General features: G+C 43.6%; 1 protein-coding gene and 1 long non-coding RNA gene across 2 annotated transcripts in view; both read left to right on the plus strand.

The window, feature by feature from the left end:
- The first annotated feature begins 3,573 nt into the window (after positions 1-3,573).
- LOC119023171 lies at positions 3,574-10,107 on the plus strand. Its single transcript, XR_005076189.1, has 2 exons — positions 3,574-5,287; positions 9,426-10,107. It is a non-coding gene; the product is annotated as an uncharacterized LOC119023171 (long non-coding RNA).
- A 2,058-nt stretch (positions 10,108-12,165) lies between these two features.
- plod1a (procollagen-lysine, 2-oxoglutarate 5-dioxygenase 1a) overlaps positions 12,166-23,570 on the plus strand; it is a 46,669-nt gene continuing 35,264 nt past the window's right edge. The window contains exon 1 of the mRNA XM_037103888.1: positions 12,166-12,430. Coding sequence (XP_036959783.1) covers positions 12,340-12,430 — 91 coding nt within the window. The 5' untranslated portion in view covers positions 12,166-12,339. The remainder of the gene's footprint in view (positions 12,431-23,570) is intronic.

Consider the following 23,570-nt stretch of genomic DNA (forward strand, 5'->3'; position numbering starts at 1 on the left):
GAGGGAAGGAGATGGGAACCCTGCGCTTAATTGGCAAGAAGAATGAGATCCAGAAGAATCCTGGCCACATGCACCACCTAAAGGTATCTGTTAATTCTCCAGGATTCCCCTTGACACAGCCAGAGGAGACAGTGGAGGAAGGTTAGAAAATTGAGCAGCACATAGACATGAGCACAATTAGACACAAAAAATGATCACACACACACACACACACACACACACACACACACACACACACACACACACACACACAGAAACACTGATTGACTGCTTAAGACTAACAAAATTGCTTCTAACACTATTTAATAACTTGAGGGCTCTAAGCAAGTTAACATTTTGGGGATGTAAAAGATGCAAAAATTCCCTAAAGCTGTTGAAGTCAGTATTTTTGTCATTCAGTCTAGCATAAATTAAAGTGCCATTGTTGACTTCCTAAATCTCACCATGGACCTCCCCCATCTTGCCTGAATTAAAAAAAACAAATAGGGGGTGGAGATAATCAACACATCTTAGGGTCATAAATGAAGCTGGTCAGCATCCAGCAGATGTTCTAACACTAATGTTAAACATTCTATCAGACTGGGGTTTTCAGTTATTGATTCAACAAGTGAATATTCTAGCATTCCTGCTCATCCTGACTAACAGTTCTGGGTTGCTTTTACTATCAATGGTAAAGAATGTATTCTTGGTTGCAGATGCCATAGGGTCTTCTTCTCCAATTTCACTCTGGATTACAGTAGAGCTGAGAATTTAACATTTACATTTACAACATAACAATTTAACAGCCATTGTGTGTTTAATACACTTGTTCAGTATGTTTAACAATGTTTGTGTATACGTTTTCCTTTGCAGGGGCATTGTCACTGTATTAATCACCAGGGGGAAATTGTTTTTTGTTTCAGATATTCCGTGCAAAGTAGGATAGAGATACAGCATGAGTGGAAACAAGAGCTAAAGATAACTATATGGGAAAAGGAAAAAGTTTATTGAACACCCATCTGACCTCTGGGTTGGTATAAACGGCCTCCCAGTACTACCAAAAGCTGTATTCCCTTTTTGGACAAGTTTGACACATGGTCTTGCCCATGTATCAAAAGGGAGGATGTTGAATATTGAAAATAGATTGTGGAATGCACCAGGATTTTCAATTTTTGTTAAAAACTTTGGTAACAAATTGTATGATTTTTGCAGCTTACAATGTCGGCAGAGGTGTAGCAAAGCCTCTGTCAGCCCATTCTAAACCTGAAGGTCATTTTGAGCATTTAATGATGGATTTTACTGAACTCACTCCATGTAGGGGGTATAAATATTGTCTCATTATTGTGAACATGTTTTTTTCAAAATTGATTTAATGCTTTCCATGTAAATACGCAACAGCGATCTAAATAGCTAAGTCATTATTGAGGGAAATAATTCCCTATAGGGGTGTCCCCTAAATAAATGAATAAATAAATAACAGGATGAAGAATAGTGGTTCACATTGTGTAAATGGTTTTATCATAACATCTCCAAAAGCCTACACATAAACCTTAAATCACATTGTGCTTGCCATCCAGCTAGTGGAGGTGCAGTGAAATGCACTAACCAGACCCTAAAAATCAAAACTGATTAGATGAATGGGAGAAACAAAATTTGTCAGTTTTTGAGATTTTACTCCTTCAATTGTGGAAGATTTTCATTTGTTTGAGAAGCTGGCCACTTAAGAAGACTGAACTATCTCCTTATGAGATACTCACGGACCGACCTGTGAGGATGATTAACACACTTCAAAACAGGTTAACCCTCACCGGATTTTTTTTTTTAAGCTAATCTTCCATCAGGTGAAAGCTGCCCTTCCAGAGCCTACGTTGGTGCGAACTCCACAACATCCAGCTTGGAGATTTGGTAGTGGGTAAGTACCTAAGAAGAAAGCATGGGCATCAACTGCAGTGGACAGAACCATATCAGGTGCTGCTGAAAACACCCACTGCCATTCGAACAGCTGAGAGTGACACCTGGAGCCATGCCGCTGAAGGAAGGACAACGGCCTAACCTGAGGAGTGCTGAGAGGGGACGCCGTTTGGACAAATATGGCAGGATCTTCATCCTTGGGTTGGTTACTACAGTGGCTGTTGCCAAATCCTGTTTTTCAACTAAGCGAAATTTGGACACCAAAGGTCCTCATATATTCATACTGTTCACACAACCAACTGATTCACTTGCATTCATCAATCACACTGATGACATTTATACTGAATACTCAGACACCCCATCTCTTACAGAAGTGTAAAAAATGGACTGACTGCAAGAACAAAAGAAAACACAGAAGAGCCAATGCAGGATCAAAAGATCTTAAAAGGACATGGACAACAAAATGAATTTTGTCTATTTTTATTTTTTGTTTCTTTGAAAATAACATTGTATTTGAATTACTGTAACGCACAGTCAAATTCATTGATTCTTGTTTTTGTTTTGAAAATTGTTAATGAATCTTTTATTTTGAAACTTTCAATGTAATTTCCCAAAGTGTTGTGTTGACACTTTGTGTCAAAAGGGAGAAATGTAAAAAAAAATGACATAGTCTTCCTGTTAGTAATCAAATGTGCTGTAAGGACAGGAGGAGGAAGGGAGAATGTCATGTTGCTTGAGGTGTCAGAAGAGCCACAGGTGGGGGCACATGAGAATATACAAACATGAAGATAAGATGATATTTGTTGTCCCATCTGTTGCATCAAAGAAGCACTGTCCTGGGAAGACAGAACACACCCAAACATCAAAGAGTCATTGTTACGTAAAGAAAATGTTTTGTGACTGTAAATGAAGGTAACCTCCTCTCTGTTTCTATACTTAAGGGATAACATTTTCTCCATGCTGCATGCAATAAAGAGATCTGATTCATACACTGAAGTCTTAAGTTCTTCGGAGACTTAGCAACTCTTTACCTTACAAAGGAGAATTTCCACGACATTTCTCAAAGAGCATGGAACACATTTTCTCTCCAGCAAGGTTTGTGGTAGTTCACATCAACTGCATGCACATCACCAGGTGAGATGCAGGTGTTCAGCCTTGTCTTCAGTGCAGTATTATGGGATCTTTTTATAGCATCTTTGAGATCCCAACAACAACAGCGTGGCTTCGTAGTAAAAGAGTGCGGGTACTAGACTGGCCTGCCTGCAGTTCAGACCTGTCTCCCACTGAAAATGTGTGGCGCATTATGAAGCACAAAATATGACAGTGGAGGCCCTGGACTGTTGAGCAGCTTAAAGCAAGTCGTAGTTCAAGCAAGAATGGGAAAAATTCCACTTACAACACTTCAACAAATAGTGTCCTCAGTTCCCAAACGCTTATTGAATGTTGTTAAATGGAAAGGTGATGTTACACAGTGATAAACATGCTCCCACAAAAACAATAAAGTTTATCAGTTTGAACATTAAATATCTTTTCTTTGTGGTGTATTCAATTGAAAATAAGCTGAAAAGGCTTTGCAAATCATTGTATTCTGTTTTATTTACATGTTACACAACGTCCCGACTACACTGGAATTGGGTTTTGTACAAACAATGGCAAAACTACTGCTAAGTCATCAAAACAGACTCATGGATAGATACAAACATCAACAGAGTGTAACACAACAGGAAAAACACAGAAACTTACATCTTAAGTGACGCATACACTAACAATCATTCAGCTGGTCTGTGCCTCTGCACCGATATACACATCCATAGTGAAGGCTCGTGGATCTGGAAGGACTTGCCAGGCTGTGATGCAGGGGCCACAGTGAATGACACAGTGGCGCTATGGATGGTGCAAATTTCTTGCTGGACAGTGCGGAGTGCTAGGTCCTCAGATCTTCATTGAAACCCCAAGTGATCAGCTGCCTCATGTAAGACTATAGCACGCTCGAAATCATCGTCCAGTATAGCATTGGTCTCAATCAGTTAGTTACAGGAGAGCTAGAGATGACTTCTGTAAGGCGAAGCACATCTCGTCACAGTTGGTCATGTTTCTCTCTCATCTCTCTATAAAAGCAAGAAATCTCTGTCTGTCTGTCTGTGTGTGCCTCAAATATCTCTGCAGATCGAGATCAGACAGACCTGATATTTTCAACATCGCTGTTGCGTGGTTTAAGGGTGTGCAACATCAGATTTGTTTGGACTACAATGGTACCATTAATAAATGATTTAATAAATGATTTACCAATTCCGCTATCATTGTCAACAATAGCAACCGTATCTACGTGCACACCAGATCCAATTACTGCAGAGCCCACCCCCATGCCCCACTTCCTGATTCGATGGATGTGCCGGTGCGTGAAAATCATGTGACCAATTTAAGAGGACGAAGCAGCAAGACACAGCCTCTGTGAGTCTCTGTATATGTGCAGCCTTCAAACTATATACCAGTTTTAAAATCGTGTTGATAGGCCAAGTAAAACTGGATTTATGATAAATAATGTCCGCCACGTTTTTTTTTGCAGGTAAGATTTAGATATTCCCGATTCAGATGCTCGCTGAAGTAGCTAAAGGGGGCTACACACATAACGATAATCTCAAAATTTAAATTTTTACTCCATGGAAGATTATCTTCTGTTTTATAAGATTATCCTATACGATTATCCTGTGGTCTGTTGTGCGTTAAGAGTCAATTTCTCCCGATAATTTGCTCGGAAAAGGGTTGCAGCCGACAATTGTAAATGTTAAACTTCCTGTGTGTGGGGAAAAGCCGACGACTCCTGAGCCACTACTCCGTGAAATGTGACGTGAAACGCAACGTAGCCAACCAACTGACTGAGGAACACGGAAGCGGGCGTAAATAAAAACAGGCGAAATCCAACTTTTCCTATGGGGGTGTTTGAATTAGCCATTTCAATGTTTTTAATGGGTTTATCGTTGGTGCTAACGTTAACCATTATGCGCTACCACCATACTGGTGGTTAATGGAAGTATTGTGTGTTGTCAGAAAAGCTCACATTCCCTCCTCTATGTCTTCCATGTCTTTCATGTTTTAAAACGTTTATTTACTCCTTTTTTATATACAGTGTATGCTGTTTTCCATTTATGAAGATAATCTTTGTGTGTGTGGTGTCCTGTGCTGAGAATATCGGAGCACACCACACAGTACAATCAAAGTTTATTTTTTAATCTTCGTGTGGGGGCTCTACAGATAAAAAATCTCTTAAGATTTATAAAATCCTTATGTGTGTACCCACCTTTACATACAGAAGAGGACAGCTGTCACATCGATCCACGTCTCACTGAAGTAGCTACAGACTGATCGACATGGAGGAAGACCATATCCTATGAGTACAGTAAGTCATCTCATCATTTGATTTCTGTTGCTGGGGAATATTGTGTCCAGGCAGCTGGTAATCAGTATTGTTAGCTAACAGTTTGACCAGAGTGTGTGAACTAGCCCAGCTAGCCAGCTGAATCCCTGCTAATTTCAGCACCTATTCTGACACTTAGGTAATATGTTTAAGTCTCCCATAAGGAGAAAAACCTGTATGCTCATAGACCTCAAATATACTTTTTGGGAAGATTGTTGTTGTTGGGTGATATCACTGATGTAATGGAAAAGGCATAAAATGTATGTAGGCCATCCATCCATCGATCCATCCATCTTCTTCCGCTTTATCCGGTACCGGGTCGCGGGGGCAGCTGTCTGAGAAGGGACACCCAGACTTCCCTCACACCGGACACTTCCTCCAGCTCTTCTGGGAGGATCCCAAGGTGTTCCCAGGCCAGCTGGGCGACATAGTCGCTCCAGCGTGTCCTGGGTCTTCCCCAGGGTCTCCTCCCAGCGGGACATGCCAGGAACACCTCCCGAGGAAGGCGTCCCGGGGGCATCCAGATGCCCGAGCCACCTCAACTGGCTCCTCTCGATGTGGAGGAGCAACGGCTCCCTGCGGAGGAAACTCATTTCAGCCGCTTGTATCCGGGATCTTATTCTTTCGGTCATGACCCAAAGTTCATGACCATAGGTGAGGGTAGGAACGTAGAGTAAATCGAGAGCTTCGCCTTTCGACTCAGCTCTCTCTTCACCACGACAGACCGGTATAACGACCGCATTACTGCGGCCGCCGCACCGATACGCCTGTCAATCTCACGCTCCATCCTTCCCTCACTTGTGAACAAGACCCCAAGATACTTAAACTCCTCCACCTGAGGCAGTAACTCTCCCCCAACCCGGAGGGGACAAGCCACCTTTTTCCGGTCGAGAACCATGGCCTCGGATTTGGAGGTGCTAATCTTCATCCCAGCCGCTTCACACTCGGCTGCAAACCGCCCCAGGACATGCTGGAGGTCCCGGCCCGAAGGAGCCAACAAGACCACATCATCCACGAAAAGCAGAGATGAAATCCTGTGGCTCCCGAACCAGATCCCCTCCGGCCCGTGGCTGTGCCTAGAAATTCTGTCCATGAAAATAATGAATAGAACCGGTGACAAAGGGCAGCCCTGCCGGAGTCCAACATGCACCGGGAACAGGTCTGACTTACTGCCGGCAATGCGAACCAAGCTCCTGCTCCGCTCGTACAGGGACCGTACGGCCCTTAACAGAGGGCCCCCAACCCCGTACTCTCAGAGCACCTCCCACAGAATGCCACGAGGGACATGGTCGAATGCCTTCTCCAAGTCCACAAAACACATGTGGACTGGTTGGGCAAACTCCCATGAACCCTCGAGCATCCTGCGGAGGGTATGGAGCTGGTCCAGTGTTCCGCGGCCCGGACGAAAATCGCATTGTTCCTCCTGGATCCGAGGTTCGACTATCGGCCGAATTCTCCTCTCCAGTACCCTGGAATAGACTTTCCCAGGGAGGCTGAGGAGTGTGATCCCCCGATAGTTGGAAAACACCCTCCGGTCCCCCTTTTTAAATAGGGGGACCACCACCCCGGTCTGCCAGTCCAGAGGCACTGTCCCCGACTGCCATGCAATGTTGCAGAGACGTGTCAACCAAGACAGCCCTACAACATCCAGAGACTTGAGGTACTCAGGGCGGATCTCATCCACCCCCGGTGCTTTGCCACCGAGGAGCTTCCCAACTACCTCAGTGACTTCGGCTCGGGTGATGAACGAGTCAACCTCTGAGTCCTCAGCCCCTGCTTCCTCCATGGAAGACATGTCAGTGGGATTGAGGAGATCCTCGAAGTATTCCTTCCACCGCCCGACAATATCCCCAGTCGAGGTCAACAGATCCCCACCCCCACCGTAAAGAGTGTTGGTGGAGAACTGCTTCCCCCTCCTGAGGCGCCGGATGGTTTGCCAGAATTTCCTCGAGGCTGACCGATAGTCCTCCTCCATGGCCTCTCCGAACTTTTCCCAGACCCGAGTTTTTGCTTCCGCGACTGCCCGTGCTGCCACTCGCCTGGCCTGCCGGTACCCGTCAGCTGCTTCAGGAGTCCCCCGGGCCAACCAGGCCCGGTAGGACTCCTTCTTCAGCTTGACAGCATCCCTTACTTCCGGAGTCCACCACCGGGTTCGGGGATTGCCGCCACGACAGGCACTGGAGACCCTACGGCCACAGCTCCGGACAGCCGCATCAACAATAGAAGTGGAGAACATGGTCCATTCGGACTCAATGTCCCCAGCCTCCCTCGGGATCAGGTCCAAGCTCTCCCGGAAGTGGGAGTTAAAGACCTCTTTGACAGAGGGTTCTGCCAGACGTTCCCAGCAGACCCTCACAATACATTTGGGTCTGCCAGGTCTGTCCAGCTTCCTCCCCTGCCAACGGATCCGACTCACCACCAGGTGGTGATCAGTTGACAGCTCAGCCCCTCTCTTCACCCGAGTGTCCAAGACATATCTACTCTGTCGTAAGAGAATTATTCAACAAAAATTCACTCGCAATGAGGAGAAAAGAAAGGCTATCAAAATTCAAACTTCAACTCAAATACTAACCAGAAATTACAAACCAAAAATCACTCTTCTCGAGAGGACAAAATACAGATAAATAAAACATGAACAATACTTATCAATTCGTGGGACAAGGCTGTGGATAATGGCTTCGGTAGACGACATAAAGACGAAATACTTTGGCAACGAAGACAGGGGAAGACAGAGACTTTATACACACGAGGGAGGGGAGCACAGGTGGAAACAATCAGGAATTAGGGATGACGTCAGACCAGGGACACAAGAGGAAGGGCAAGTGACCTGAAACGAGAGGAGAATTATTTTCAAAATAAATGAATTTCACAAGACAGATCCCCAGACAAGACAACCTCACCGCGATGTGACAAGAAGTCCAATAACAAAACACCACTCTGGTTCAGATCGGGGAGGCCGTTCCTCCCAATCACACCCCTTCAGGTAACACTGTCGCTGCCCACGTGAGCGTTGAAGTCCCCCAGAAGAACGACGGAGTCCCTGGTTGGTGCACTTTCCAGTACCCCTCCCAGGGACTCCAAGAAGGCCGGGTACTCTACACTGCTGTTCGGCCCATAAGCCGAAACAACAGTGAGAGACCTATCCCCAACCCGAAAGCGCAAATGACCCTCTCGTTCACTGGGGTAAACTCCAACACATGGCGGCTGAGCCGAGGAGCTATAAGCAAGCCCACACCAGCTCGCCGCCTCTCACCGCGGGCAACTCCAGAATAGAAGAGAGTCCAGCCTCTCTCAAGGAGTTCAGTTCCAGAGCCCAGACTGTGCGTAGAGGAGATCCCGACTATCTCTAGTCGATACCGCTCAACCTCTCGCACCAGCTCAGGCTCTTTCCCCCCCAGTGAAGTGACATTCCATGTCCCCATGGCTAGAGTCACCATCCGGGGATTGGGTCGCCGGGGCCCACGACCACTACCCAAATCACACCGCACCTGCCCCTTCTGGACCCTCCTGCGAGTGGTGAGCCCACAGGAGGGCGTGCCCACGTTGCTCCTTCGGGCTGGGCCCGGCCGGGTCCCGTGGGCTAAGACCCGGCCACCAGGCGCTCGCCTGCGAGCCCCAACCCCAGGCTCCAGGGTGGGGCCCCGGTGACGCCGATCCGGGCGACATACAAGTCCTCATTTTTGTCACTATCACTGGGGGCTTTTGAACCGATCTTAGTCTGACCTGTCACCTAGGACCTGTTTGCCTTGGGAGACCCTAGCAGGGGCATTAAGCCCCGGACAACATAGCTCCTAGGATCATTCAGGTGCTCAAACTCCTCCACCACGATAAGGTGCCGGTTCAAGGAGGTATGTATGCATACAATGTATATGTAGTCTATGGGTAAAATAGCATGCTTACATAGAGGAATACCTTCAACCACTTGCATTTATTGTGCATGTCTTGTGGAATCTATGTGCACTTACTGTTGTCTAGTTTTGAGTTAAAGTGCTAATTGCCAAGTCAAATTTATGTCTGTACATGATGCATTTGGCAAATAAAAAATGATTTTGATTCTGAGACACTGTTCAAACTACCTGTACTTAATCTGCTTTATCTCTGTCTGTTCTCTGTCTGGTAGGCGACTACCAGAGCTACCCTCAACAGGCTCCTTGAGACTGGAGACATCACACCTCAGGAGGTGCAGCTAGGCCTCAAAACCTGCCCCCAAACCTACAATAAAAAACACTAACCCTTGTCTCTCTCATACACACACACATGCTGGTCTGTGCTGGTTAGTACTGGTTTGGTGCTGGTTTAGCTGGTGGACCAGCATGATGAAGCTGGTCCACCAGCAAGGTCCCATTAATTATGCTGGCTTACCAGCATAGTCTTGCTGGTGACATTACTGATGAAGCTGGTCACCAGCATCCAATGCTGGTGCTGGTATATTGGTCACCAGCATCCCATGCACTAGCATGGGAAGTTCCTTGCCCATGCTGGCAGGGAACACCTGTGCCTGAATCCTGTTCAGTCAGCATCTTCATTTGCCACACCTGTCGCGTGGATGGCTTATCTTATTGGATTTTAACAAATGTGTGCTCCACATCTAAAGAAGTAATTATTTTGTGTACATACAAAAGAAAAACTTTATAAAATTGTTTACTTAAACTTGTGAAAGAAATGGGAGCAACAAACAAAGTGTTGCATTTATATTTTTGTATATTTTGTGCAGTATTTACTGTTTCAGGTCCCCTCAAATGACCCCAAAATCTTGCAAGTTTGGAGCTAGTGTTCAATAAACTTGGTCTACTGTGACAACATCACTGACTCTGTGTCCTGTATGGGACTTTCACAGCCAACTTCACTCCTCCTCATACTCTGCAATATGAAATAAGTTGTTGACACATCCCATGCTGGTGACCAGCATACCAGCACCAAAACACAACATATGCTGGTCTTACTGGTCTATGTTGTTTTTTCCAGAAAGGAGATCAGATCCACGTCCCCACCCAAATTAAATTCCCACTCCTGCCGCCACCAGCAAAATCTCACTCTGAACTCAGTTGAAAACTTGAGAGTCCTCATCATATCATATTGCATCGTATCAAATCTCACTGTGTTAAATCAAATCGTACTGTATTGCAATGTATCGCAGTAGGTGGGAGAATCTTTCCTTATCAGTGGTTGTGCCATATGAATCCTAAACGTATCGTATCGTTGGCAGTGTATTGAGATGGGTATCGTATCACCTCAGGGTTAAAGATGCACATCCCTACTGAGAACCAATCAGGACCAGCTATGTCATTATCATCCCATGACTGGTGCTTCTTGCTGTACTTAGCTGTAAGTTGATATGCAAAATTCGGACCTATGAAAAGGTAAAAAATATAACCTGAATACAAACACATGAAAAGAATATTACATACATTACATACCACTTCCTATTTAGGGGTTAACTTGCCTGCCTTACCTATCACATGCTTAGAATTTGGGCGGAGTCCAAAAGCCTGCTGTCTCAGTCAAGTAACCAGTCAGCACAGCCTCTTGCTGCACACTTAAGACTTTATGGCTGGTGTCACAGTCAACATGGGGCAGCTGTCTCAAAGTCACATTCCATGACTTTTTTACCTTTCTTCAAATAAAATGATCTTACATGAATCGACCTTTAACAGAACGGTATCTACTCTCATCAAAATATAGCATGTTTAGAAAAAAAACATCTTCTTACCTTAAAATTGGTGTCTTGGCAGTATAATCTGCATACTTATTAACACAGCTATCAATTTGACATGGAGGGTGGAAGTGGTCATACATCACATTTTTAAAGCGACTCTTGGGTCATCCCCTCCGGCCATCTGTCCCTGTTGAAGGTGGTGCTGTTACAACCATACCTGGTCTCCCCGACTCCTGCAGAACTATTGCAGCTTTCAGAAAAGTTGTTTTGGAGGAAACATTTTGTGCTGGTGCTGAATTGTATTTTAATCCATCCATCCATCCTTAATCCTCTGCAGGGTCGCGGGGGGGCTGGAGCCTATCCCAGCTGACTTAGGGCGAAGGCAGGGGACACCCTGGACAGGTCGCCAGTCTATCGCAGGGCTACACATAGAGACGAACAACCAGGCACACTCTCATTCACACCTACGGACAATTTAGAATAATCAATTAACCTCAGTATGTTTTTGGACTGTGGGAGGAAGCCGGAGTACCCGGTGAAAACCCACGCTTGCACAGGGAGAACATACAAACTCCACACAGAAAGATCCCAGGCGTCCCAACCGGGACGCGAACCGGCGATCTTTTAGCTGTGAGGCAGCAGTGCTAGCCACTGGGCCACTGTGCAGCCCTGAATTGTATTTTCTTACACAATATTCCTGATATTTAGTACATGTGAATTAGGCTCAGCAGAATTTTCTATTTTCATGTTACAATGTTGCTCCCTAAAGGTTTCTACTGTCCTAAGAATTCGAATTTTGTAGTTACAGCTGATGAATTTTCACATATGGTAGGAATTCAATACAAGCAAAGGCTCTACTGTGTAGGGAGTACAGGCTACGTGCAAGTACTCATGTTCACCAAACAGCTGGGTCATCATTTCCAAGCAGCTTTTTCCCCCATTTTGGAAGTGGGCGTTGCGGATTCATGAAGTTTCAACACAGAAATCAGAGCATCAAATCCAAGTGATTAAACGCAATAATCTGATCACTTAAATATCTGGTTTTACTGCTGCTTTACTACTCTTTTCCTCTCCTGCAGCTTTGTAAACTGTAGTTTGTTGGATGGGAAGAGAGAGAGAGAGAGAGAGAGAGAGAGAGAGAGAGAGAGAGAGAGAGAGAGAGAGAGAGCGGGGGGCGGGGGCAGTTAGGAAGAGAGACACAGTCAGACATAGAGAGAGGGAGGTGGGGGCAGCAGGCGGTGCTGGCAGCGTTAATACAGTCCTGCCAAGTTCTCTCTCGGCTGGGAATGTTCACCGTTCATTTTACACCGGGACTGGTGAAAAGACTGACGTTTTAACTCGGGACTGGTGAAAAGACTTAAGGTTTAACTCGGCAAAAATGAGACTTTCGCCCTTGCTATTGATCCCAGGGTTTTTTGTCTGTGTACTTTTCCCTCTGACAGTATGTGACGAACAACAAATCCCTAAAGGTAAGTCAGGAATGTTGGTGTTGTGTATGCTCCCTCCTTTTCACTGTGTTATTGTGCATTGCGTTTGAGAACAGTGCAGTTTAGGGGCAGCACGCATAGTAAAGTTTGAGCTGATGGGGACGCCTCAGATCCTCATGCGGTCACCGGAGAAGGAGAACTTCTAGATAAAAATGCCTGGCGGAACATTCCAGCAGAGTTGGGAGTAAGGAACTGGACCATGTAGGCACCGCTAGAAGACTGCGTTGTGCTATGTATTAGCTGTAGCAGCAGGCTAAAGTTAACTTACTACTCAGTTACAGTTAGACGAGCTCAGTCTGTTAGTGCATTGTGGATTGGATTGTGTCGCTCGGTGCCGAACACGTTCGTTTACAGTGCGCAAAAACCAGCAACTACGCCATCTTACAACTTCACTCGAGCTTGTGTTCGATTAAAAAGACCGTTTTGGAACAAGGTAAAGTCAGTGTTAGACAGCATGCCCCCCTGTACATGAGAGGAGAAGCTTGATGTAGGTGTTGAGGAGGACCTCCATATCGCTGACGTGGACGGGTGTTTCGGATTAACGCGGGGCTATGTTAACTGGCGACCGTCAGCCGAATGCGTCTGTGGTCACCGTAGCTACAACAGATGTTGAAAACGGGAAGAGAAGACGTAGCTGTCCTCAGATCTGCCTCTTTGTTCAGGTTTTCTCTGGTCAAAACATACCTGATACGTGTTCGGGCTGCTGCTAACAAAAAGTTAGCGCAAAAGTGGGCGTGGCCTACAACAAATAATTCAGCTGAATGCAGGGAATAAGTAGATATAAGGTTTAACAATGTGTGACACATTATGTGTGAGTTATGGGCCAAAAACGCTTTCACATAAAAAATAGCGCCACCTGCTGGTCATTTTTGGTGTGTAAGTTGCAGGGGCTAGTCTATACCAAGCCTATGAATTTCATTTCCACAAGTGTTATGGTGTGGGCACAGGGCCAAATATAAAATTAAACTGGCACCAGAGCGCCACCTAGTGGCCGATTGATAAGCATTTTGTGAGATATGCTCAAGAGGCCAGTGGCAATAAGTATACCAAGTTTGGTGTCAATCCGCCAAACCGATGTGGAGATATAAACTATTTGAATTTAAAGAGCGCCACCTTGTGGTCATCGTCTAGACTTTTGGACACATGCTCATTAAGTCAAGTCATTTGGTGCAGATCGGCCAATAGGTGGCGATTTGGTCGCAGTCTAATTAGTTTGAATGGAAAGTAAATGGGAAAATCTTAAAATCCTCTTCAAAACTCATCGCCTTTCAACGTCTTGTTGTGCTTCTTGCTTTGAGCTACAGATACTATTCCACATTTTAAAGACTCAGAAGACCTTGAACTATTGGGCATGTATTCAGTTTCTAACAATCTTTAACGGTTTTCAAATCATCACAGTTTTAGTTTCAAGGATTTTTTAGGCTATCTTGTGATTTTATAATGGGTGTGTATTGCGTGAGCTAGAGTGCCTGACATCATCGCTACAGTGTAGAGCAGCTGGAAGAACTGGAGAAAAATTTCTCTTCAGCTACTGGACGATGATACTTTCAGCTTCTTCCCGAAACTATTTCTTTGCATTATGCCTCATGTGGACATTTTCGTCAGCCAGCTCCAGAAGCAGACCATCAACTCAGTCTTTGTCTGGGGAATCATGCAGCAGTACACGCACTATTTTTGACTTCAGCGTACATTACTTCATACCAGCGGGAGCAGGCCACCAAATTATACACCTTCTTCAAGGCGTTGCGTGCGGAAGCCCTGACGGCAGCATGCACCGAGGTGCGTGGACTGCGAGGGCCCGACCAACGCTGCTCGCAGCTTTAATTATTATTATTATTATTATTATTATTATTATTATTATTATTATTATTATTATTATTATTAACAGTTGTGACCCTGACCTTGAAATATTAATCTTTAATAACACTAATAAAGTTTCAAATAGTATTTGGAAAATAATGGTTCATTTATGCAGAAAGAGTTTTGCTGTCTTTTGATCAGTTATGTCTGAGATATCAAATCCCTAAAAACACACTTATTTGTAAATTTGCAGTAAAAAGCTACATGTCATCAAAATGTGAACAGATAATGTCTACCAGGGCTTGAAGACCTCCGGTGCTGGAAATCCAGCATAGCAATATTTTGGTGAAGTGTTTTTTTAAAACTTTAACCAGTCATTTAAACTGATAGTTCCAACTACCAATGGTACTCAAGGTAACCAAGTAGTTCTAGCCAATGGGAGCAGAGTAGGGCAGGCCTTTTCAGGCACCTCGGACAAAATAGCCAGAGCAATTGATGTAATATAAGCCCAGAGGCAGCCCTGCACATTTTTCATTCAGACAAACTAATGTGACTGCCACTGTTGTTAGATTTCATCAATGAGACATTAATGAATTAATGCTGCTGTGACAGCCGTTTCCCTGGTCCCTGGTTGCGGCTCCAGCAGACTCTGAACTGGATTAAACTGTGACTTTCTCGCATGAAAAAATATTGAAACTGTGACGGGTTAATAGCGCTAAAGCCAGAATTAAAACAGCTTTTAGCAGCTTTAATGCTATCGCTGTCGATTGCCACGAACAGCACTAAGCATTAAGCTAGCAGACTTTATGCTTAGTGATACTGGCTGTGTGTGTTTTGAACGTTGTTTCAAACTATAATGTGGGTTTAATTGAACATCTTTGATGCTTAAATATATATATTGCCACTTAATATAGGCCTATTGCTTCACTCTTTTTATTTAATGTATTCCATTTTTGATGTAGGGCAGGCTAATCTTCAATTTTCAATCAAAAGCTGTCGTAACTTTTAGATGTTTGACAATTTTTTGAATTCTTGAATTGTGATCTCATGTTAAAAGGATAGTTCAACACACTCCCCAATGCATAAAACATTTTCAGGCACAGGATATTTACCTGCTTCAAGCCCTGGTCTACATCCTTTATGACATCTTGAGACAATGACACTTGAAAATAGAAGGGACTGGCCACGTCTGTAAATACTACAGCATAGTGGTTGCATATATTACTCAATCAGCACTTTGCGGCCTACAGTGAGAGATCCGCATGGTAAGTAAAGCTGCAAGCAGCGATGAATGGGCCCTCGCAGTCCACGCACATCGGGGCATGCTGCCATTGGGCTTGTTCACGTATCACCTCCCGCTGAGGAAGCCGTTCCTTTAAAATTTGGTGGCCTGCTCCCGCTGGTATTAAATTAAAAAGTCAAAAGAACTCCTTGCAATCTACATGAAGAACAAATAATGAGAGGACTACACTGTGTTACCCTACAGACTCTTAAACAGCGGTTTGTACCCATTAGCAAGGCAGCACTACCCTCTAGTGGAGAAAGCCTGTCCGCTCAAAAGAGAAGACAATAAATAATAAAACACACCTATTGGCCGATTTGCACCAAATTTTGCACAAACCCTTATCAGGCTGTGCCACAGATTTAGCCCAAGTTTTGTGGTAATAGGCAGTATTTGGTTAATATATGCAAGGCTATCTGTTTTGAACACAATGTGCAGGAATTTGTTGTTTTATATTTTGGGCATGTTTTGGTCTATCAAATTTATTTTGATAATTTTTTGTCAGGAGGTGCACAGATGCTTCATGCAAAGTTTGGTGCAAATCGGTCAAATTGCCCAGGAAGAGTTTGGAAAAGTACGTTTTTTATTTGACCTGATTTTGCGAATGGAAAGTTACAGCGAAAATGGCCGTGGCCTACACCACACAATTCAGCTCAACTCAGGGAACACGTAGATATAACATTCAACAATGTGCTACATATTATGTGGGATTCATGGGCCAAAAAGGATTTTTGCATTGAAAATAGCGCCACCTGCTGGTCATTTTTGGTGTGTGAGTTACAAGGACCATTCTGTGGCTCCTCTATGAATTTCATTTCCATTAGTGTTATGGTGTGGGCACAGTGCCCAATATTAAATTAAACGGCCACCAGAGCACCACCTAGTGGCGGATCGGTTAACCCTTTGTCAGCTGTCCTCAGGAGGGCACTGATGATAATTCTACTAAGTTTTGTGTTAGTCCGCCCAGCCAATGTTGAGATATAAAATACTTATATTTAAAGAGCGCGACCTTGTGGTCATCACCTGAAATTTTGCACAGAGTTTCAGGGGCTCAAGGGGAAGTAGTAACCTGAGTTTCATGTGACTCGGGCACACCAATGTGGAGATATGGAACACTTCCTGTTTGGAACGAAATTTGCAGGAAGTTGTTATTTAATAACTTTTTGTCAGGAGGGTCCACAGATGCGTCATGCCAAGTTTCGTACAAATCCGTGAAATTGCCTGGGAGGAGTTCGAAAAAGTAGGATTGTGACATTTCGTGAATTTGCGCGAAAATCCACTCGCATCGGGGCATGCTGTCATCAGGCTGTGCCACAAAGACATATGCATGGCACCCTCTACATGTTCAAGCAATTTGGAGTAGATGGCAAATTGTATGTGGATGTTAATAATGACTTGATGGTTGTATGGTGAAGCATCAAAATGGACTGCACCACCACGGCCTCCAATTGTGACGTAGATGAGAGCTTTTGATGGCCTAGGAGGAGTTTGAAAATGTATGTTTTTCAATTTTGTCGATTTTGCGAATGGAAATTTACCATGGGCTACAATACATCATACAACTGAATTTAGGGAACACGTAGATATAAGGTTGAAAAATGTGGGCTATATTAAGTGGGACTTATTTGGCACCACCTGCTGGTCATTTTTGTTGCGTGAGTTACAGGGGCCAGTCTATACCATGCCAATGAATTTCACCGACATAATAGTTAAGGCTAAGGTAGAGCCCACGCGTCGTCTTCTGCGTCCTGATTGGCTAAGGGACTGTAGACCATTCAATCAATCTCATCTGTACAGTGCCTCTTGTACAGTACAGAATGCGTTCAGCTTGCCAAATTTACATATACAGTATCTTTGATCGCTAGCAGTGTGACTGAAGTGCGGTATGTTTGCAAGTTTTCTCCCCGCCAAAACCCACAGTGTTGACGAAACGTTCTACACCGACAAAGGCACCTGCAGTCGCACCCCAAAGACAGAGAAAGATGCTAACCATCGCACCTTTATAATGCAGGACAAAGCCAAAGCCCCAGGATTTAAGGCCCCAAAAGATTGCGTGACTCTGGTTATGTGTGGAAATGCTGCAGGCTTTATGATAAAACCGGTTCTTATTTATAGGTCCAAAAATCCTGGAGCCCTAAAAAACAAAAATAAGAATGCATTGCCTGTTTACTGGATGCACAATGCAAAAGCTTGGATGACAAAAGCACTCAATCTGGATTGGTTCAAACAGTGTTTCATCCTGGAGGTCAAGTGTTATTTGAGAGGAAAAGGACTGGACTTTAAAGTGCTTCTTCTCGTAGACAAAGGCGGAGGCCACGCTGATGATTTGTCATATGATGGTGTCCAAATCGAATATCTGCCGCAAAACACTACATCGCTGATTCATCCCATGGATCAAGGCATCATCCATGCTTTCAAGGCTCTCTATGCGCGCAACACCCTGCAACATCTTGTTGCGGCTATGGACTCGGATCAACATTTCTCACTACAGGCCTATTGGCGTGAATACACCATTGCATCATGTCTCCAAAATATTCAGAGGGCCATTTAGGTGATGAAAACTGAAACTTTAAATGTCGGCTGGAAAAAACTGTGGACAGAGACAGTGCACACCCCTACCGGATGCTCTCTTGATGAGATCTATCACTCTGCGATAGATGCAGCTGTGAATCTGGCTAGACAGCTCGGAGAAGATGATTTTAATGATATGACTCCTGCTGACATTAATGCCATGGTTGATGCCCACTCACAACCGCCGACTGATGACGACCTGGCAGAGATGAGAAAGCCACCAAGCGAGTATGAGGAAGAAGAGAACGCAAGTGTTGATAAAGATGAGGAGGATGGAGTAACACTTGATCGCTTGACAACCATGGTGAGAATGGCCAATGAACTTCAGCGAGCTGCACAAGAATGGGACCCTTTGATGTTTCGTTCTTTACAGTTCTCAAATATAATCGAAGGTGGTATGTCTGTTTATAAGAATCTTCTCGCCCAGAAGAAAAAAGAGCGCCAACAACTACCCATAACTATGTTCTTCACTCAGAAAAAGACACCTGCACTGACGCCTTCAGTGGAAAAAGACGCTACAGTGGAACAGCGCCAGGACAAGGAATAACGGTCAGAGGAACTGTGAAATACGCAAGTCACTACTGTATTGATAATTTCCAATGTTTCCAACCTTGTACGTTGCTTGGTAACATTAAATTCATTATTTCTAAAAGCCATCATAATTATTTATAGGAAAACGTTTTGTATTTTTATTTCTCCAACAAATGTTTGGGCCTGAAAACAGGATTTGCTCTTTGATACAGTAATACTGTACTTATTTTTCTATGAAGGTTTGAACTTTGAGAGAGTTTAAACAAGAGAGAAATGTAAGAAAATGTTAATGCCTGTCTGAGAAAAGTGTATAAAGTGTGTAGTGAGGGGTTTTGCAACCTTAAACCATTTATAATCATTGTAAAAAATAAAGCTGACTACTGCCCATATTTTGCCTATTGCAGGTTTTTTAGAACGTAACTCCCGCGATTAACGAGGGACCACTGTATTCCAAGTTTGGTGAGTTTTGGGGCATGTTCATGTTCATTTGGGACAAAAAAGTGGTCATTCTAATAACAACAGGGACCTTTTTCTTTGTCCCAAATGATTGCATTTTTCACTACCTGAACATACCTCAATACACACCAAACTTGACACCTGGTGAAAAACTTTATATTCATCCATCCAGTCATCCTGAATTTACACCACTAGGTGGCACTATAATCAAGGAAAGAGTGTTTTGGCTCATAACTTATACTTTGTTGCACATTCAGAAACCTTCTGTGAATTGTGATGGGTCTAGTGATCTAGAGATGGCCATTTCCGCCTACCATTTTTTTTTTTTCCCAAATTCACAAAATGTTGCAAAAATCCTTTTTTGAACTCCTCCCAGCCAATTTCACCAATTTGCGCCGAACGTGGCAAACAGCAAACTGTGGAACCTCCTGACAAAAAGTGTTTAACAGAATTTTGGTATTGCAAACAGTAATCAAGTTATTAAATAACAACTTACTGCAGATTGGTCACAGGAAGTGTTGCATAGCCCCACACTGGTGTGTCCGAGTGACATGAAAGTCTGGGTACTACTTCCACATGAGCCCCTGAGGCTCTGTTCAAAATGTTGGGCGATGACCACTAGATGGCACTCTTTAATTTGAAGTAATTCATATCTCCACATTGGTATGTCGGATTAACATGAAACTTGGTACAATTTTTGCCAGCGCGCTCCTGAGGATATCTGATGAAGGTGTTACCGATCTGCCACTAGTTGGTGCTCTGGTGGCAGTCTAATTTGATATTTGGCACTGTGCTCACACCATTAACACTTACAGAAATTAAATTCATAGCGGTGCTATAGAATGGCCCCTTAACTCACACACCAAAAATGACCAGCAGGTGGCGCTATTTTTAATGCAAAAGCGTTTTTGGACCATAACTCCCACACAATATGTGGCACATTGTTAAACCTTATATCTATGTGTTCCCTGAATTCCGCTGAATTGTGTGGTGTGGCCACACCCATTTTTGCAGTAACTTTCCTTTCGCAAAATCGTGACAAATGAAAAAACTTACTTTTTTAAAACCCCTCCTAGGCAATTTGACCGAGTTGCACCAAACTATGAATGAAGCATCTGTGGACCCTCCTGACAAAAAGCAATCAAAAGCATTTTGGTCAAAAGACGCCCAAAATATAAAACAACAAATTTCTGCACTGTCTTTCATATCTTCACCAAATACATTCCGATTACCACAACACTTTCACTAATTGTGTTCCATTGCCGGATGAGGGTTTGTGCAAAATTTGGTGCAAATCAGTGAATTACTGTGAATGGAATTAAATTGGGAAATCTTTAAATCCTCTTCAAAACTCAGCGACTTTCAACCTCTTCTTTTCCCTCATACTTTGAGCTAAAGACACCATTGAGCTTGTAGTATTGGGCATGTATTCAGCTTTTAAAAATCTTTTACGGTTTTGAAATCATCACAGTTTTAGTTTTAAGGATTTTAATTAAGGTCTTCTGATTTTATAATGGGTGTGTATTGCGTGAGCTAGAGTGTGTGACATCGATGCTAGAGTGGAGAGCATGTGGAGAAACTGGAGAAAAAGATTCTCTTCAGCTTGATTTGGATCCCACATCTTTTACTTCATATAGACAATGTATGCATAGAAATGTAGGAAATGTTGACTTTCAGCTGATGGTCTTATTTCAGATGCAAGACATTACAGTTTTGGATGTGCAAGCCCCAGAGCGACAAGCACACCAACAACACCCCCATGAGTGGCAATGTTAATTCTGAGCCTAAATTTCTGGAGGAGAGCAAACGGTATCTGTTTTGTGTCCTCATTTTTCATGCTACAGAAATAAAAAAAGACATCACAGAGTCCAGCAATGTCTCCTGTTACTCGATATATGAATATTTTGGCAATAACATTACATTTTTTTCAAAAATGGCAGAAGGGAGTCGTTTTCCCATTCATTCTTATCGGGAAATTTTCAGCTTAGGCTGTGCTACTGCTCCAGCATATGTGCAGCCAGAGAAACTGTAGGAAAGCTCTACAGGTCAAGGTCCAACAGCACTCTCTACTGGTGCAAAGACAACAAGCAGTGAACAAGTCAGGAGATGCCCAGTCACACTTGCCATTTTTAGACAAGGCACTAAACCGCTACTTTGCCCATCCTTTTGGCGGCTCAGTCAGTGGTTTTAGACAGAGGCCGGCAAGCTGGGGGTCTGTTTTGGTCCACCGATTTTTAGCCTTGGAGGGTACACTTATTTCCCCCTCGCCTGCTATCTAAAAACAAGGCATCAGTGTGCTGGCCTCTGCATGAGATGGGCAGAGGTGTCGATGAACTGCACTGTTGTGCAACCCACAGCCAGGGAGTTTTAAAACCGAGAAACAGCTGATCACAGCAGTCAGTCCATCATTTCATCCGCGAACATTAAGATGAGCAACTGGACAACTGCTGAGATCTGGGAGATGCTAGTGTCTCCTCGGTCTCTGTAGCTGTTTGGTTGTGTTAACTTGTTGTTGTGTCCGCAAGCTAAGAACGGTCACTACTTTCAAATTAAAAGCTCCCCGCTAAGAGCCCAATTATAAACTCCAATGAGGTGCAATGTAAAGCTCTTATTTTGAAGACAAATTCGTTGTCACTGTTCACAGCCCAACTTAGAGCTTCATCTCAAGTCACATGTTTACGCCTACCTCAGAGGCGGCTTTTAGAAAAGAAGGAATATTGCGCCTGCATTTTAGAAAGACAGGCTGGCACATTGCCACCCTCACCTCGGAGCAAATGTGCCGCATTTTCTATCTAAAAAGGGCTACTGAAAAGCAGCAGACCAGTCAGTGAGTAGACCGTGTGAAGTTGCATTAACTTTCTGTGTGTTTCCCTAATGATGTGTGCATTCTTGAGGAAATGTAAGTAGTTTCTGCTTGTAGTTATGGATAATTTGATCACTGTTACAGTTTGTGTTATTTTACATGGAAATGTTGTGTGAATTTGAGTTAGCTCAGTAGCCTGTGTCTCAGTAGTAATTAGCTGCCATTTGCTAGCACTGCAGCTACATTTGGATTTAATGGTGAACAGTTCGTTTGTAATGTCACTATTGCATCTCAGTCTATTTGTTGTTATTGTGACCATGCTTATTGTTTATAGAGTTTAAAGGTCGCCCTTTTTAGCCTTCCTGCCTTTTCAGCTTTTGAAAAATTCAGCTTTTTCTGCGAATTCTTGACCATTCAGCCTTGCTAATGGATACAAACCTCTGTTTAACAGTCTACAGGGTCAAACAGTGTACTCCTCCCATTATTTGTTCTTTATGTAGATTGCAGTGAGTTCTTCTGATTTCAGCATGCAGTGTTTAATACCGGCAGGAGGCGCAGCCCACCAAATCATAGGAAAAACTTCCTCAATGGAAGGTGTTGTGTGGACAACCCTGATGGCAGCATGCATCGACAGTAGCATCCCCCGACTGCGTGGACTGCAAGGGCCCGTTCATTGCCGCTTGCAGCTTTAATTTATCTTGTTTTTCTTTCTTTTAGTGTATGCCTGTGTTAAAAGTTTCGTTTTCTGATCAGGGGAGAGATGAACTGCAAAAAAGGTTGACCTAAATACAAGAATTATACACTAAATTTGTGGAGAAAATGACTTGATACTAGGGATATCATCTGTCCATGCAGCAAGATATTTTTACTTGACAAGAAGTCTTAAAATAAGTTGGTTTTAGTCTAAAAAATACGTAGGCTCTGATACATGTTCAAAGGTTTGAAATAAGTAAAAAATGCTGTTTTTCAAAGAGGAAGACTTTGATTTCAAATTACGTGAAATCAGTTTTCCTACAGCACAATTACTAATATTCAGTGTGTTTGACTTATAAATATTTCTTCTTTTTTTTCATTCTTAATTTTAGCACACTGACACAAAATAAAGGCCAAGTACGAGAAAATAAGTCACTCATTTAAGTGGAAATTTCTTAACACTTGTGGAGTATGATTATGCTGTTACTTGAAACAAGTTGGCTCATCTTGAAATAGGTATAGGCCAATATTTAAAACATGTCCTAAATATCAGAGAATACATGTTAAACAGGAAACTTTAACAGGGTTCTACTAAAATCACAAGACTGCATGCTAGTGAAATTTCTGTCACATTTATTAACCACTGAAAGTAGTGGCTTTCACATAGTCTTATTGTGTAGTCGCTCGGAGGAGGGCAAGGCAGGTGGTGGACTGCAGAGGTGCTGCCACACTGGAGCGGAGTCACGGACAGGTCTTTACACAGGAGGTCACTGAAGACAAAGGAAGACGAAGTAAGAGTAAGCACTAGAAAACACATTAACACTAGAGTAAGTCTTGGCATACGCTGTCAATTGAACCATGTACCACGTGAGGTAAACGAAATCATCTGGCAGCAGGTAGTGTGAGGATCTGGGCTTTAAAGTGGCGCTGATTATCAACCTGCTGCAGATGCGAGTGTGTGATCTCCATCCTGTGACCGCAAAACT

Source organism: Acanthopagrus latus, chromosome 7, assembly GCF_904848185.1.
Source record: "Acanthopagrus latus isolate v.2019 chromosome 7, fAcaLat1.1, whole genome shotgun sequence".
Taxonomy (NCBI): domain Eukaryota; kingdom Metazoa; phylum Chordata; class Actinopteri; order Spariformes; family Sparidae; genus Acanthopagrus; species Acanthopagrus latus.